The following is a 13,179-nucleotide window of genomic DNA, read 5'->3' as shown; positions in this document are numbered from 1 at the left end:
CTAGACCTCCATTTAACCATTAAGACCTGAGGCCGCTTCTAAACATTTTCTAAATCCTAACAGGTTTTCGGAAGAAAAAAAAAAAAATGTTTCACAATTTTTCAAAAATAGCAGATCTACAAGCTTGTATATCTGCTATTTTTGAATAGCCAAAGAGATCTAAAGTGACACAGATGCGTTCCAGGTCTTAATGGGTTAATACCTTTTTTCTTTCTTTTTTTTTTATCTCTGGGACTCCAATCTATTGTAAAAACCTAAGTGTTGTTTTTTTTTGTTGCTTTTTTACTCTGAGAGTGTACACATGGAACCAAATGGACCATTTGATTCCATTTGGGGGTTAGTACCCTCTCAGAGTTAAGGGACCCGCATGCTACCAAATGAGGTGGTCACCCTATCACCCTTTAGGTGATAGAGAGAGCGCTCTCTATGATAGAGAGAGCTCTCTCTATCACCACGCGGTGAGAAGGTGACCACCGAAAATGGTAGCATGCGCCCCCCTTTACAGACCCATAAGGGTCCATTCTTGTGCAACTAAAAAAAAGGTTGCACTGGGCAGATATGATAAATAAAAACAAACTTTTTGACTGACTTTTTGAAAGAAATGACTGACACTGACCAATGATCAAAATGAATAATGCATTATGGCCAAAATACGCCATATTTAATACTCAAAATGTGTTACAAAATAGTGGAAATAGCAGATCTACAAGCTCACAACGCGTATCATGGCGGCACGTTGTGAGCTTGTAGATCTGCTATTTCCACTATTTTTTTTAAACGTTTCAAAATGTATAAAACCTTTTCTCAACATGGAAAGGATTATATCATGCAAAAATAATCTCAAATAATTGCGATTAGACGATGTATGTAAATAATTGTGACAGGCGTAGCTACTCATACATAACTCACACATTACGTGCATTGTCAATACATTGTCAAAAATCGAATCAAAAATCTAACAACGGGACGGGACAGTCTCTGCTGCAGTGTTGATTTCGTCGACTAAAACTATGACGAAAAATGTTCGTCGGCTACCTTTATTCACTGACAAAAACGAAATAAAAACGAAATAAAGACTAAGCTATGATGATTAAAACTAAGACTAAATATATTGACAATTTCGTCAACAAATAAAAGCTGGACGAGATCCAATAGAACAAAAGACAAGTCATTTTATGTTTGGTCCCGCTTGGGTGTTGCGCTCTGAAAATAGCCGATCTACAAGCTCACAACGCGTCGCGCTGCGACGCGTTGTGAGCTTGTAGATCGGCTATTTTCAGCATGCAACCAAGTGTAAAATCAGCCATTACGACGCCATCACGGCACCGCCAAAATATATTATAGTCGACTAAATTAACTGTAGATTCAGGCGACTATAATCTTATGATATTTAGTCGACTAAAACTAGACAAAAAGCTATAACATTTCAGGTGACTGAAATATGACAAAAAAACTAAATGGAATTGTATTCAAAAGACTGTGACTAAAGCTAAAATCAAAGTTTGCTGTCAAAATCAACACTGCTCCGCTGGTCAGGGGCGGCCTTAATGAACTGGGGGCCCGTTTCAAGAGCTCATATGGGCCCCCCATATGCACCTCCCCCCGCAAAAAAAAAAAAAATAAATAAAAAAATAATTTGTGGACTGAAGTTGGTTTGCTTCCGCAATCCATAGTGATGCATTTTCAAACTAAATTAATTAGGCTATTTGCACTTCCACCATGGACAGACAGCTAAAACAACTCACTCACATGATTCACTTGAGCTGAGCCCTGATTTAATCAGATCTACATCTTCTTCTTGCATGAAATTCTTGGACGTCGGCCAGCCGGAGGCGGGGCCCGGACTGGGATGCGAGTCAAAAAATATTTTAAAAAAAAAGACGGGCCCCCTGAGGTTGGGGGCCCGTTTCAATTGAAACGGGTGAAACATAGCAAAGGCCGCCACTGCCGCTGGTGCGTGTCGTACCTTTAGCGCTGGAGGCCTTGGGCGTGCGGTGGGAGGTCCAGGCGGACTGCTCGCCCCAGCCCACGGCGGTGGCGGCGGCGATGCGGAGCAGGTAGATGGTGTCGGGCTGCAGGCGCTCCAGCAGGTGGGCGGTGGTCCCGGCCGGCAGCTCCGTCTGGCCGGCGGCCTGCTCGGCGACGGTGCGGTGGGACAGGCGGTAGGCCGACACCCGGCCGCGGCTCAGCTTGTCGGGCAGCGGCTGCCAGGACACCTGGATGTCCGTGGGGCTGAGGCTGGTCAGGCTCAGCTCAGGGGCCCGGAGAGGCACTGTGTGTGTGTGTGGAGCAATAAGGTTATTACGGTTCACCAAAACGTAACCAAATAACCAAAACTAAAATTGAAAAAATATTTCCGTTAACTGAACTAAATCGACCCCTTAAAGGAGAAATCCGGACATTTTAAGTGTTATCTTTGATGTGTCGTTACTCACCTACCGACGTAAAAAGTGGCGTTTTTTCCAGAGATTCCCCTGTCGTCATTTTTTCAACCCCCTCCGTTGCCATAATGGGAGCGCGTGGCTTAGGGAAATTCGTCTATTATAACCGATGCAAAGTTATTTTTTTCTCTACTACTACTCATTGTGGAGTCTCATGATAGTCAAACATGCGCTGAAAGTTCCTGAGAGGCTACCGCTAATGCCGAACGAGCTAACGCTAGTTGCTTGTTTCTCTCCCAGAACCTGGCAACTTGGTGTTGCCAGGTAGAGAAACAAGCAACCAGTGTTAAATCGTTCGGCATTAGCGGTAGCCTCTCAGGAACTTTCAGCGCATGTTTGACTATCATGAGACTCCACAATGAGTAGTAGTAGAGAAAAAAATAACTTTGCATCGGTTATAATAGACGAATTTCCCTAAGCCACGCGCTCCCATTATGCCAACGGAGGGGGTTGAAAAAATGACGACAGGGGAATCTCTGGAAAAAAACAACGGCACTTTTTACGTCGGTAGGTGAGTAACGACACATCAAAGATAACACTTAAAATGTCCGGAATTCTCCTTTAACAGACGACGTCACACTGATAAGAGCCAGTATGCGCGCGCGCAGGCCGGCACCAAATGAAACCCATTCTGTCAGGTCTCACTAGGACGCGTCTCACTAGCCAACACACAAGAGGAGGTTGAATGAACTGAAACCAGCGAAACCCCGAAACAATTATGTTGGGAATTGATTGCATGAAACAATCACCTGTGCATCCAGTCTCGATGTTGGTAAACAAATAATTGGTCTATAAGAACTACACTAAAAATAAGTAAACGATAACTAACTGAAACTGTTAACCACTTAAACCCTCAATACTTAGAGAAATTTGTACTTGATCTGCTCTTTTTTCCCTCTACACCAAACCTCTTTGCCAAAAATAGCCTATCTACAAGCTTTGTATGTCAGAATCTTTTTCGGCTAATGTTCCCCCCAGAATAGGGACGCTAGGGGTTCAAGTGGTTAATGTAAAAAAAAAGGATCCTATCACACAAAGATTTGGGGGACCCCCTGTCGTAACTCTGAGGACCCTGAGGACCCCCTGTTGAGGATCCCTGCGCTAGTTGGACCTCTCCCTGTCTCCTTCTCTTCCCACTCATAGAGCTCTAACCTCTAACCTCTCTGTTAGCCCCCTACATATCTCTGATCACCACTCCACAACCTGAGCCCCTGAACCCCTCCACTCTCTCGTCCTCTTTCTTCTCCCCCCCCCCCCCGGAGTCTTTCCCCTCCCTCTCAACTGACGCTGCAACCTCCTCGTCCTTTCGCTCTCTCGCTATCTCTGTGTGTTTGACCGTCACTGTCCTCTCTCTCTCTTCCAGGCCTGGTCATCTGAAACCCTCAGAGCTCTCAGGGCAGCTGAAAGGAAGTGGCACAACACGGGCCAACCATAGATGACCTCTCCCACTTTCACTCACTCACTTTCTGCCTTCTCTCTCTCACTGTCCACTGTCCACTGTCCACTGTCCACTGTCCACTTTCTATCACAGCACTAGTGTTTGGATCTACACAGTTTGGAACTATACAGTAATGTTTGGAACTATACAGTAATGTCTGGAACTATACAGTAATGTCTGGAACTATACAGTAAAGTTTTCCATGTTCTGAAAAGTAACAGTGTTGTTGGACATACAAAGTGATACTACAGGGTAAATGCCTCACCGTCTTCGAGGGTCTCCTGGAAGATGTGGTCGGACATGCGGCTGGCTCCCATGGGCATGTAGGCCACGATGTAGAAGGTGTAGTTACGAGCGGGCTCCAGGTCATCGATGATGTACCGGGTCGTATCGTTGCCGATGACAACCTGGTATTCCTCGTTGTTCAACCCTGGAAATAGAAAGGGTACAAATAAGTGTCACGCTAATTGAATGGGTTATCAATACAAAACCCAACTAGCGCTGGGCGATATGGGCGAAATGAAATGCCATGATAGACCAAACACCTCCTACAATTAATATTGAGACTATAATATCAATTTTCTTTTTTCCAAAATAGCCAAGCTATAAGCTCATAACGTGTTGTGATGCTACGCGTAGCAAGCTTGTATGGATTACGACACCAACGTTGGAAGGAACGTTGTGGAGATTAACAAAAAGCTTGACAGAGATTTCTCACTGGCTGGCATTTCATCCCCAAAGTCAAATGTCACTAATTATTCTTCGACATTGTCACTTGTTCCCTGGTAACTCTTTAATTAGAGGAGATTATAGGGCCGGTGGGAAGCCACAGACGTGCCTAGTAATTAATTTTCAACGACAAGCGACAAGCGGGCGCACTCCTGTGAAAACGGTTGCATTCGCGCTCTTCTCACGCACACGCCCACGACAACGGCTGAAATGTGTTGTGCTTTTTTTTCTCGACGCAACGTGTAACTTAAAACAGGTCCATTCACACGGGGAGGCCCCGCAGTGCGGCCTGGCGGATCCAAGCGAGTACGTACTGTAGGCGTTGAGTCGCTCCCCCCCCCCCCCCCCCCCCATGACTGAAAAGAGCTTAACAGAGTCATACAAAAAGACTCGTGGCCTCGTGGCCTCTAGCGCACAGAAGTGTGTGAATGGCTGATTTGTGCCGAGCTAGTAAACAACATCCTCGAGGGTAATCTAAGAAAACCTTGTCTGTAGACCCTGAATGCACCACTGCTCCTCCCTGAATAGTGTAAGAAAAACCTGCCTTCCTGTGTGTTTTAAAAAAGAAAAAAAAAACACTTATAGATTAGCACATTCCATTATCCCGACTAATTAGTCCTTCCTTTCAGCAGAGCTTCCATTTAGCTGCTAGCTTCCGCCATGTGAACTCAGGTGCAGAGCGTGTGTGTGCGTGTGTGTGTGTGTGTGTGTGTGTGTGTGTGTGTGTGTGTGTGTAGTACTACTGTCAATGTCAATGAGCGCTCATTCATGGAGCGCGTCACTGATTCTTATTCAAAGAGCAGTGGTTTCTCAAACTTTTTCCCTTTCAAGGACCCCCAGTTTTGGCATGCATTTAGGACACCTGTAACTCACAGTTACAGACCGACCGGTATAAGGGTCCATTTTGGTTCCTAACTATCTGGGGGACCTGCCAGGAACAACCCCCTCCCTCAAGGACCCCCCCGGGGGTCCCCGGACCCCACTTTGAGAACCCCTGATCAAGAGCAACAAACTACTTGACAGATGCCACTCAGACAAAAGGGGCGAAACAAGAGAGAGATTGTTGAACTTTTTTTCTACTTCCGTATTAAACCACGTAATCCAAGCAGGTGCTTCTTTCGTCGCCTGGTGATTCTGTACATTTCCCCCTGGACTCTCAATGGGAGTCCAGTGGCGTCTACAATGGAAGGTAGCGCTTCAATTCACAGGCTGAAGACGTTTTTTTTCCGGGAGATGCTGCATTGTTCACGGTGTGACTCTTGTTGTGGAAGAGGCCGAGGTTCCCAGGAGAAATGAAAGACCCGAGGGGGTCTCTCTCTCTCTGAACACAACACTACAACCCTTGTGGTTTCATGAATGGTGTGTATCCTGCATCCTGGGTTTAATAAAGCCCAGGGCATCCTGGCCTGCGTGTTCTAACTCCCTCTTTCCACAGGGTTAAAGGCCTTAGAGCGCCGTGCCTCAACCACATGTCCAGCGGACCACTGATGGTCCATGGCATAATTACTGGTGGTCCATGTTTTAAAATGTATACCGTTAGCCTCATAGCATAATTGCATAACTCACTTTTTGGTCAAATTGACATTTTTGCCTAGCTCTACTCTCCTAACACTGTTGCATCATTGTGCCTTGTTGCCCATGTCCTAAGCCAATCAGAATGCTTGTTACATTCCAAAGTGACTTAGGCAGAAATGACTTTGGATGTAACAAGCATTCTGAAATAAGGCAGGATGAATCAGCAGTGTTAGGAGAGTAGAGTTAGGCAGAGATAAATAAAGGCAGATAAAAATGACTTTTCGTTTTCCACTATTTTTTTTGTTTAGTCTCTCCTGAAAACCTTAAAAATAAGTTAGGCAATTATGCTATGAGGCTAACGATATGTATAAATGGTTATTTTAATATATATATACTCCGCGCCTTTGTAAAAAATCCATCAAATCTAAGAAATACTTTGACCTAATAGGCGTAGAGTTGGAAAAAGCTGTTAAGGACTTGAAGAGAAAAAAAAGTTAATTAAATAGGAATTACTATGTTATGGCTTCTTATACTAAATATACTGTATATATAGTTGTGGGTGGGGGGGTGGGGGGGGGTGGTGGTGCTGGAGCATTGGTCGAAACATCGTTGCTGTCGGGCAGAAAACCTCGTATCTCCATATTTCAACGTCTGTGTTTTTTTGGGGTGAATTCATGTCATACTACAGTGTCAGCGTCACACAAAAGTAGTTGCTCTACAAGCTCACAACGCGTCGCGATGCCATGCGTTGTGAGCTTGTAGATCAGCTATTTTTGGGGAGGAAAAGGAAGGGGGGGGGGGGAATTCTGTGGGTTTTTTACATTGAACCAATGAAAAGTATTAACAAGAGCTTGTGAATAAATAATAACTACATTGGATCCATTGGAACACACAGGTTATTTTCTCTTCCATTTCCTGAAAAGTAAGGTACGAGCTTTCCGCCCGACAGAGAAGATTATGCTACACTAGTGGTCCAGAGCGGATCGAGAGGCACTGGTGTAGAAGAACATTCCTGTTTGCAGAGAGAAAGCTGTTGTTCTTATTTGGCTGGAGTAATCACCCTTTTCCCCTGACCTCTGCCCAGCAGAACCACTATTGACAACAGATGGTTCACCTCCCACATTCCACTTGGAGGGGAAGCGCTTTAAACCATGGCCCCCGAGGCTATAGGACTCCATTAACATTAAACATTAACATTATAATGTCTCAATATACATTCAATGTCATCCTGATGATAGATGACTGAGGACAGAGGTGACTTAACACTTAAAACCCCTGACGTGGCGTCTTAGAGAACTGGACTTGAGTTATAACTGTACTTTGAACACTTTTTCCGTCTACACCAAATCTCTTCGCCACAAAGCCGATCTACAAGCTCACGATGTGTTGCGTTTGCGACGCATTGTGAGCTTGTAGATCTGCTATTTTTGGCTAATGTTCCCCCCAGAATATGCTGGGGTAAAAAAAAACAGAGCCTAATTTACACTCCATAGTATAACAGTGTCAACAGCAAAAAAAACAAGAGAAGTTAACGTGTCGTTGTTGAAAAATCATGAAAATGTGTGCAAATATGTTTGAATATATATATTCTTTTTTAAAGCATATTTAACTCAAATCTTTGCTTCTGGGGGGTCCCTGGAACAGAATATTTTGAGATGGGGGTCCGCGGCCAAGAACATATAATTTTGGATGGTCCTTGACATGAAAGAAAGTTTGAGAACCACTGATATAGCAACATACGTAAGTCTACAAAAGACATTTGTAGACTCCCCAGAAGCAAAGATTTGCGTTAAAAAAAATTGCTTTAATATATATTATATATATATTAATATTAAAAGATTTGCACACATTTTCACGATTTTTATAAAATAGCTGATCTACAAGCTCGTAGCGCGGCACTCTGAGCTTATATATCTGCAAAAAAAATTTAATAGCCAAAGAGATCTAAAATTACACAGATGCATTCCTGGTCTTAAAGGGTTACTTAACCCTTTAAGACCGGGAATGCATCTGTGTAATTTTAGATTTATTTGGCTATTGAAAAATAGCAGATATACAAGCTCATATGAGCTTGTAGATCGGCTGGTTATAGACCCACAGATAAACACATGATGAAAGCGTGTGGGTCTTTTCGGTGGCTCTCTGTCTCTCTCACCCGCAGCCTTCATGTAGTGCACGGAGTAGGCAATAACTTTGTCCGAGTTGTACAGAGGTCTGTCCCACGCCAGCAGGATGGCCGAGCTGGACACGGTGTCGGCGCGCACGTTGCGGGGCGCGCTGGGCCGGTCCTCCGACATCACCACGATGAGCCGCGCCATGGTCAGCACCGAGCCCCGCTCGTTCTCCGCCTGACACTGGTAGATGGCGTCGTCCTCCGGGATGATCTGGTTGATCACCAGTTTGCTGCATGGGGCGGAGGAGGGATTGATTGATTGATTGATTGATTGATTGATTGATTGATTGATTGATTGATTGATTGATTGATTGATTGATTGATTGATCGATTGATCGATTGATCGATCGATTGAATACTTTATTAACAAATTGCAAACAGTACAGAAAGTACAATTATCCAAGCAATGCTAAAAGGATAACACAAAAAAAGCTCTATGTACTTGTTTCCATTGTGGTACTTTAAACTATTAAAGGATTATTACTATTTGTAATTAAAGCAGCAATACAAAACAATGCAGAAATACTTTGTTTTACAAGTAACAGTCCTGTATTCAAAATATTACTTGAGTAAAAGTACAAAATTATTGCATCACATTGTACTTATTGTACTTAAAGTACCAAAAGTAAAAGTACTCACTAATGCATGTCCCTTTTCACAGGTGTTTTGAAAAATAGCAGATCTACAAGCTCACAATGAGTTGCATCGCGACACATTGTGAGCTTTTAGATCCGCTACTTTTTTGTTACTTTTACGCAAGACTCCTAGACATGGAAGTATGGCATTCACAAAAAAAAAAAAAAAACTTGAAAAGGTTTGTGTGATGAAATACCTGTTGTACATCTTGATGCGACCGTTGGAGTGAACCTTCTCTCCGTTCTTCAGCCAGGTGATCAGTGGCGTGGGAACCCCCTCAGCTTGGCACACGAAGCGGGCGGTGCCCGCACGGGGGCGCGTCAGGCTCTCAGGCCACTCCACCAAGGCTGGGGGCGCTGTTCAGACACAGAACAGATCAAAACAATGAGACAATCACGTCACATCATTGACTTGAAATAAATAAATAATACACTAAAGTATTAAACCATTAATACCTGGAACGCATCTGAGCCACTTTTTGATTTGAGCTAAAAAAACATTATTTTAAACTTTGGCTATTCAAAAATAGCAGATCTACAAGCTCATAGCGCGGCACCGAGTGCCGCGCTACGAGCTTGTAGATCTGCTATTTTTGAAAAAACGTGAAAAATGTGTGAAAACCTTTGAATATAATATTTTAAAGCGAACATTTCTTAACTCAAATCTTTGCTTCTGGGGGGTCCCTGGAATATCAATCAATATTTTGAGAAGGGGATCTGCGGCCAAATTCGTTTTGGGGGTCCTTGACATGAAAAAGTTTTGAGAACCACTGACATAGAAACGTATGTTTTTCAGAATACTGTTAGGATTTAGAAGACATTTTGTAGAATCGGCTTCAGGTCTTAATGGGTTAACTCAGAATGTCGGATGTACTGGGGGATGAAACTCTAGGCTGATTTTGTAGTTGTAGTTGTAGATGTTTTTCAGTTCATGTTAAAAAAAACTGCTGCAGATTAAAAACATGGCAGGCTGCATGAGACTGTACTTATAGAACTGTACACTGTGATGTAAGCAACAGAGCTGCAGCTATAATCAAATTAATAACGGGTGTTTTAGATTTAGGTCTGTGAACGTGCACTGACAATACTGTTGACTAGTATATCTATGCTTTGCACTTTGACACACCCACGGCTCTGTGCACACTGAAATCCATTTTTTATTTGATTAGTGGCAGCCAGGCCTGGCTTAACGCATGGGCTTTATAGAGGCTGCAGCCCGGGGAACCAAATGCGGGGAGGAGCACCAAATGGCTGGCAAAAGAATACAAAACTAGAAAAAGTGCTCCTCGGAGCACAGGTCTCCACCTATAGAGATCATGTGTACCGATTTGCGTGAAATTTGGATGAAATCTGAAGGCTTAATATTAAAAAAAATGTTTTACATAAGTCGGCCTCCTGGTGGCGCTATAAAAAATGTGAAAAATGCAGGGCAGATGTTTTTCCTTCGCCTCTAGGGAGAGTGCGTGCAAAGTTTCACGCAGATCGGTGCAGTTATAGTTAGCAACGCAAATCGGCCTGTTATAACGCCACCATGAGGCTGATTAAAAAATGTTCAAGTGGCATTTCTTCCTCGGCCTAATGGGAATGTGCGTGTGAAATTTCACGGAAATCGCAAAACGGACACACGGACGGACGGACGGACAGGGGGTAAAACATACTCTCTCGCCATGCCTTCGGCCTGGCGGAGACAATAAATGACCGGACTATTGCAAGTAATGGCACCGAAATACTGTCCGGGAGAGGAGGGGGCTGCTGAAATGGAGCTAAATCGGTGCAGCACCCGTCACACCGCTGATGAAGCGAACGTTTTCAGCAGTCCGTGGCCTATTGCATATCATCTCTGTCGGGTGGAAACCTCATTATGTCCAAAACTGTTACTTTTCAGGATTCAAATTCAAAAGTAGCAAAAGTAGCTCAAAACGTGGCCTCGGCTTTCGCGCTTCTAGATCTGCTACTTTTGATGCTTTTGTGTGACGAGGTAGTATGATCAAGTAGGTCGTTAATTTACGAAAAAACTAATATAAGAGGTTTCTGGGGCTCCTTGACATTAAAAAAGGTTGAGAGCAAAGCTAATTAAACTAAGTAGGACTTTAAGAGGTCTTTACCGAGCACGGTGATGTTGGCGGAGGCGATGGTGTAGTTGCGCGTGCCGGGCGTGGTGGCCCTGCACATGTACACGCCTCCGTGCTGGGGCTTGGTGTCTGAGATCATCAGGTTGCCGTTGCCCAGCACCTTGGTGTTGTACACGTCGATGGACTTGCCGTCCGCCCGGCTCCAGGAGATGATGGGCCTGGGGTGTCCCGTCGCCATGCACTCCAGGATGGCGTTCTGGTGCAGCGACACGGTGACGTTCTGCGGCCCGGCGGTGATGTGAGGCCTCTGAGGGAGTTTGGGGCTGGGGGCTGCGGTGGAGAGAAGGGAGGGAAGAAGATGAAAACAGGAGCTTTTTTTTTTTTTTTTACATTCAACCCAACTGAGTTCAGGCGCAGAAAAAAATGATAACTGCAATTGGAAGTGTGACGGTTCCCTGTGTGTATGCTATAGGCCTATGGGCCCTATCTTGGGCGCCACCTTACCCCTAATCCCTAAACTTATTAGCCATGTTTTACTATTTAAATTTTTTTTTAAAATAGTTGATTGAAGCCTTCCTTTTTCACCTAAAACCCATGCACTCCTTTCAACATTTTGGTTAATACATACAACACACCTTACACACACACTTCACCATACACTCATTCATACATGCACTTAGTCTGGGAGGCATTGCGTCGGAGCTTGGACAGCAGGGGCGCGGCCACTGCGTTGTGATTCAAATCAACAGCCAATGAAGAAAAGGGGGCGGGATCCACATGCACTGGGTGTTGCATCTAAATAGGATCGACGGGAAGCAATTTCCCCTTGAGAAATTGCGGCCGCCATTGTTGTGTACTGCTGTTTGCCTCTTGTCGGACTTTTTAGACGAGTTGCACAGCTCTCAGACCGGTAAGAGGCGTGTCCGCTCAGATTCTGAGCGTAAGTTACATCCCGCCCACAAATACCAGGGCTCTGGCCCAGAAGTTCCTCGCCGAGCTGGCGAAAACTTCTGGGAACTCAGATTAACATGCACTTGACTAGAGTACTGACTTTACTGATCCTCACATCCTAACAGATGAGTTTCTGTTTGTTTGCTGGATTTTAGTCAATTGATAGGTGTTAAATTTGGCTTTTTAACTTGTTTTAGTTTTGTTTGGCTCTGGCACCCCTAGGCCAGGGTAGTTACATCCGCACACTGAAAAAAGCATCCCTATTCTGGGGGAAGCATTCACAGAAAATAGCCAATCTACAAGCTCACAGCATGTTGCGCTGCGACGCGTTGTGAGCTTGTAGATCGTGTGGTTAACGAATGCTGTCATCAACACAGAGTGAGATCACACACCTGGGGTGACGGTAAGAGTGGCTTCTGTGCTCCGGCGGCGGCTTGCGATGTTGGTGGCCATGCAGCGGTAATTCCCAGCATCTGCTTGCTGCACGCCAGTGATCTGAATGACCCCGCTGGGCAACACTGTGATTCTGTGATCAACACAAACAAAAAGATCAAACACAGGAAGGTAAACATGCTGGAAGAGGACATAGCATTGTAGATCTGGCCTTCATGTTTTTATAATTCATTAATTCATTTATATTTGTGCAACAGTTAATCACATTAATCTGTACGGCAAAGTATATGAAATAGGGTTTAAGTCAATGATCATGATAAAACATCCACTAAGGTTTTCTCACATTGATTTATTGATATAAAAAGTATTATAACATGTTTAAAGCTTTTTGGTTATTCCAATAGTAAAAAAAAAAGTAATGGATAGTTGCAGCTCTTTACACATTGAAAGTGGAATCATCAAAGCGCGTACTGTACTATAACTATACTGTAACTGTACTGTAACTATACTTTAACTGTACTATAACTATACTGTAGCTGTACTGTAACTGTACCTGTCAGTGGCCAGGGGCAACGTAACACGATTGAACTCCCACGTGATGATGGGAGGAGGGCTAGCGGTGATTCTGCATGAAAACCTGGCGACGGAGCCTTCCGTCACCACGATGGGTGATGGCTGGATGGCAAAGGAGGAGATACCTGAAGAAAAAAACACAACGCAGCTCAGTTAGCCTTCATCTAACAAAACCTCTCCTAGAGCAGAGGTTCTCAACCTTTTTTTGAGCTCGGTCTACTAGCACATTTTGAAAAATGTTCAAGGACCACCCCAGACC

At 44.2% G+C, this 13,179-nt stretch overlaps 1 protein-coding gene and 1 long non-coding RNA gene across 2 annotated transcripts in view; both read right to left on the bottom strand.

Moving 5' to 3' along the window:
• LOC308089856 overlaps window positions 1-13,179 on the bottom strand; it is a 390,353-nt gene that overhangs the window by 235,772 nt on the left and 141,402 nt on the right. The gene's annotated exons all lie outside the window — the stretch shown is intronic.
• The window catches only part of prtga (protogenin homolog a (Gallus gallus)), a gene marked incomplete at both ends in the record, with an annotated part of 57,154 nt that overhangs the window by 23,054 nt on the left and 20,921 nt on the right, over window positions 1-13,179 (bottom strand). Inside the window, 7 exons of the mRNA XM_080419163.1 lie at window positions 1,967-2,272; window positions 4,145-4,309; window positions 8,279-8,526; window positions 9,129-9,288; window positions 11,037-11,333; window positions 12,347-12,480; window positions 12,901-13,045. Coding sequence (XP_080275289.1) covers window positions 1,967-2,272; window positions 4,145-4,309; window positions 8,279-8,526; window positions 9,129-9,288; window positions 11,037-11,333; window positions 12,347-12,480; window positions 12,901-13,045 — 1,455 coding nt within the window. The remainder of the gene's footprint in view (window positions 1-1,966; window positions 2,273-4,144; window positions 4,310-8,278; window positions 8,527-9,128; window positions 9,289-11,036; window positions 11,334-12,346; window positions 12,481-12,900; window positions 13,046-13,179) is intronic.

The sequence above is a fragment of the Gymnoscopelus braueri genome, assembly GCF_963280865.1.
Source record: "Gymnoscopelus braueri genome assembly, chromosome: 1".
NCBI classification, from domain to species: domain Eukaryota; kingdom Metazoa; phylum Chordata; class Actinopteri; order Myctophiformes; family Myctophidae; genus Gymnoscopelus; species Gymnoscopelus braueri.
This window is presented reverse-complemented; position numbering and strand designations above follow the sequence as displayed.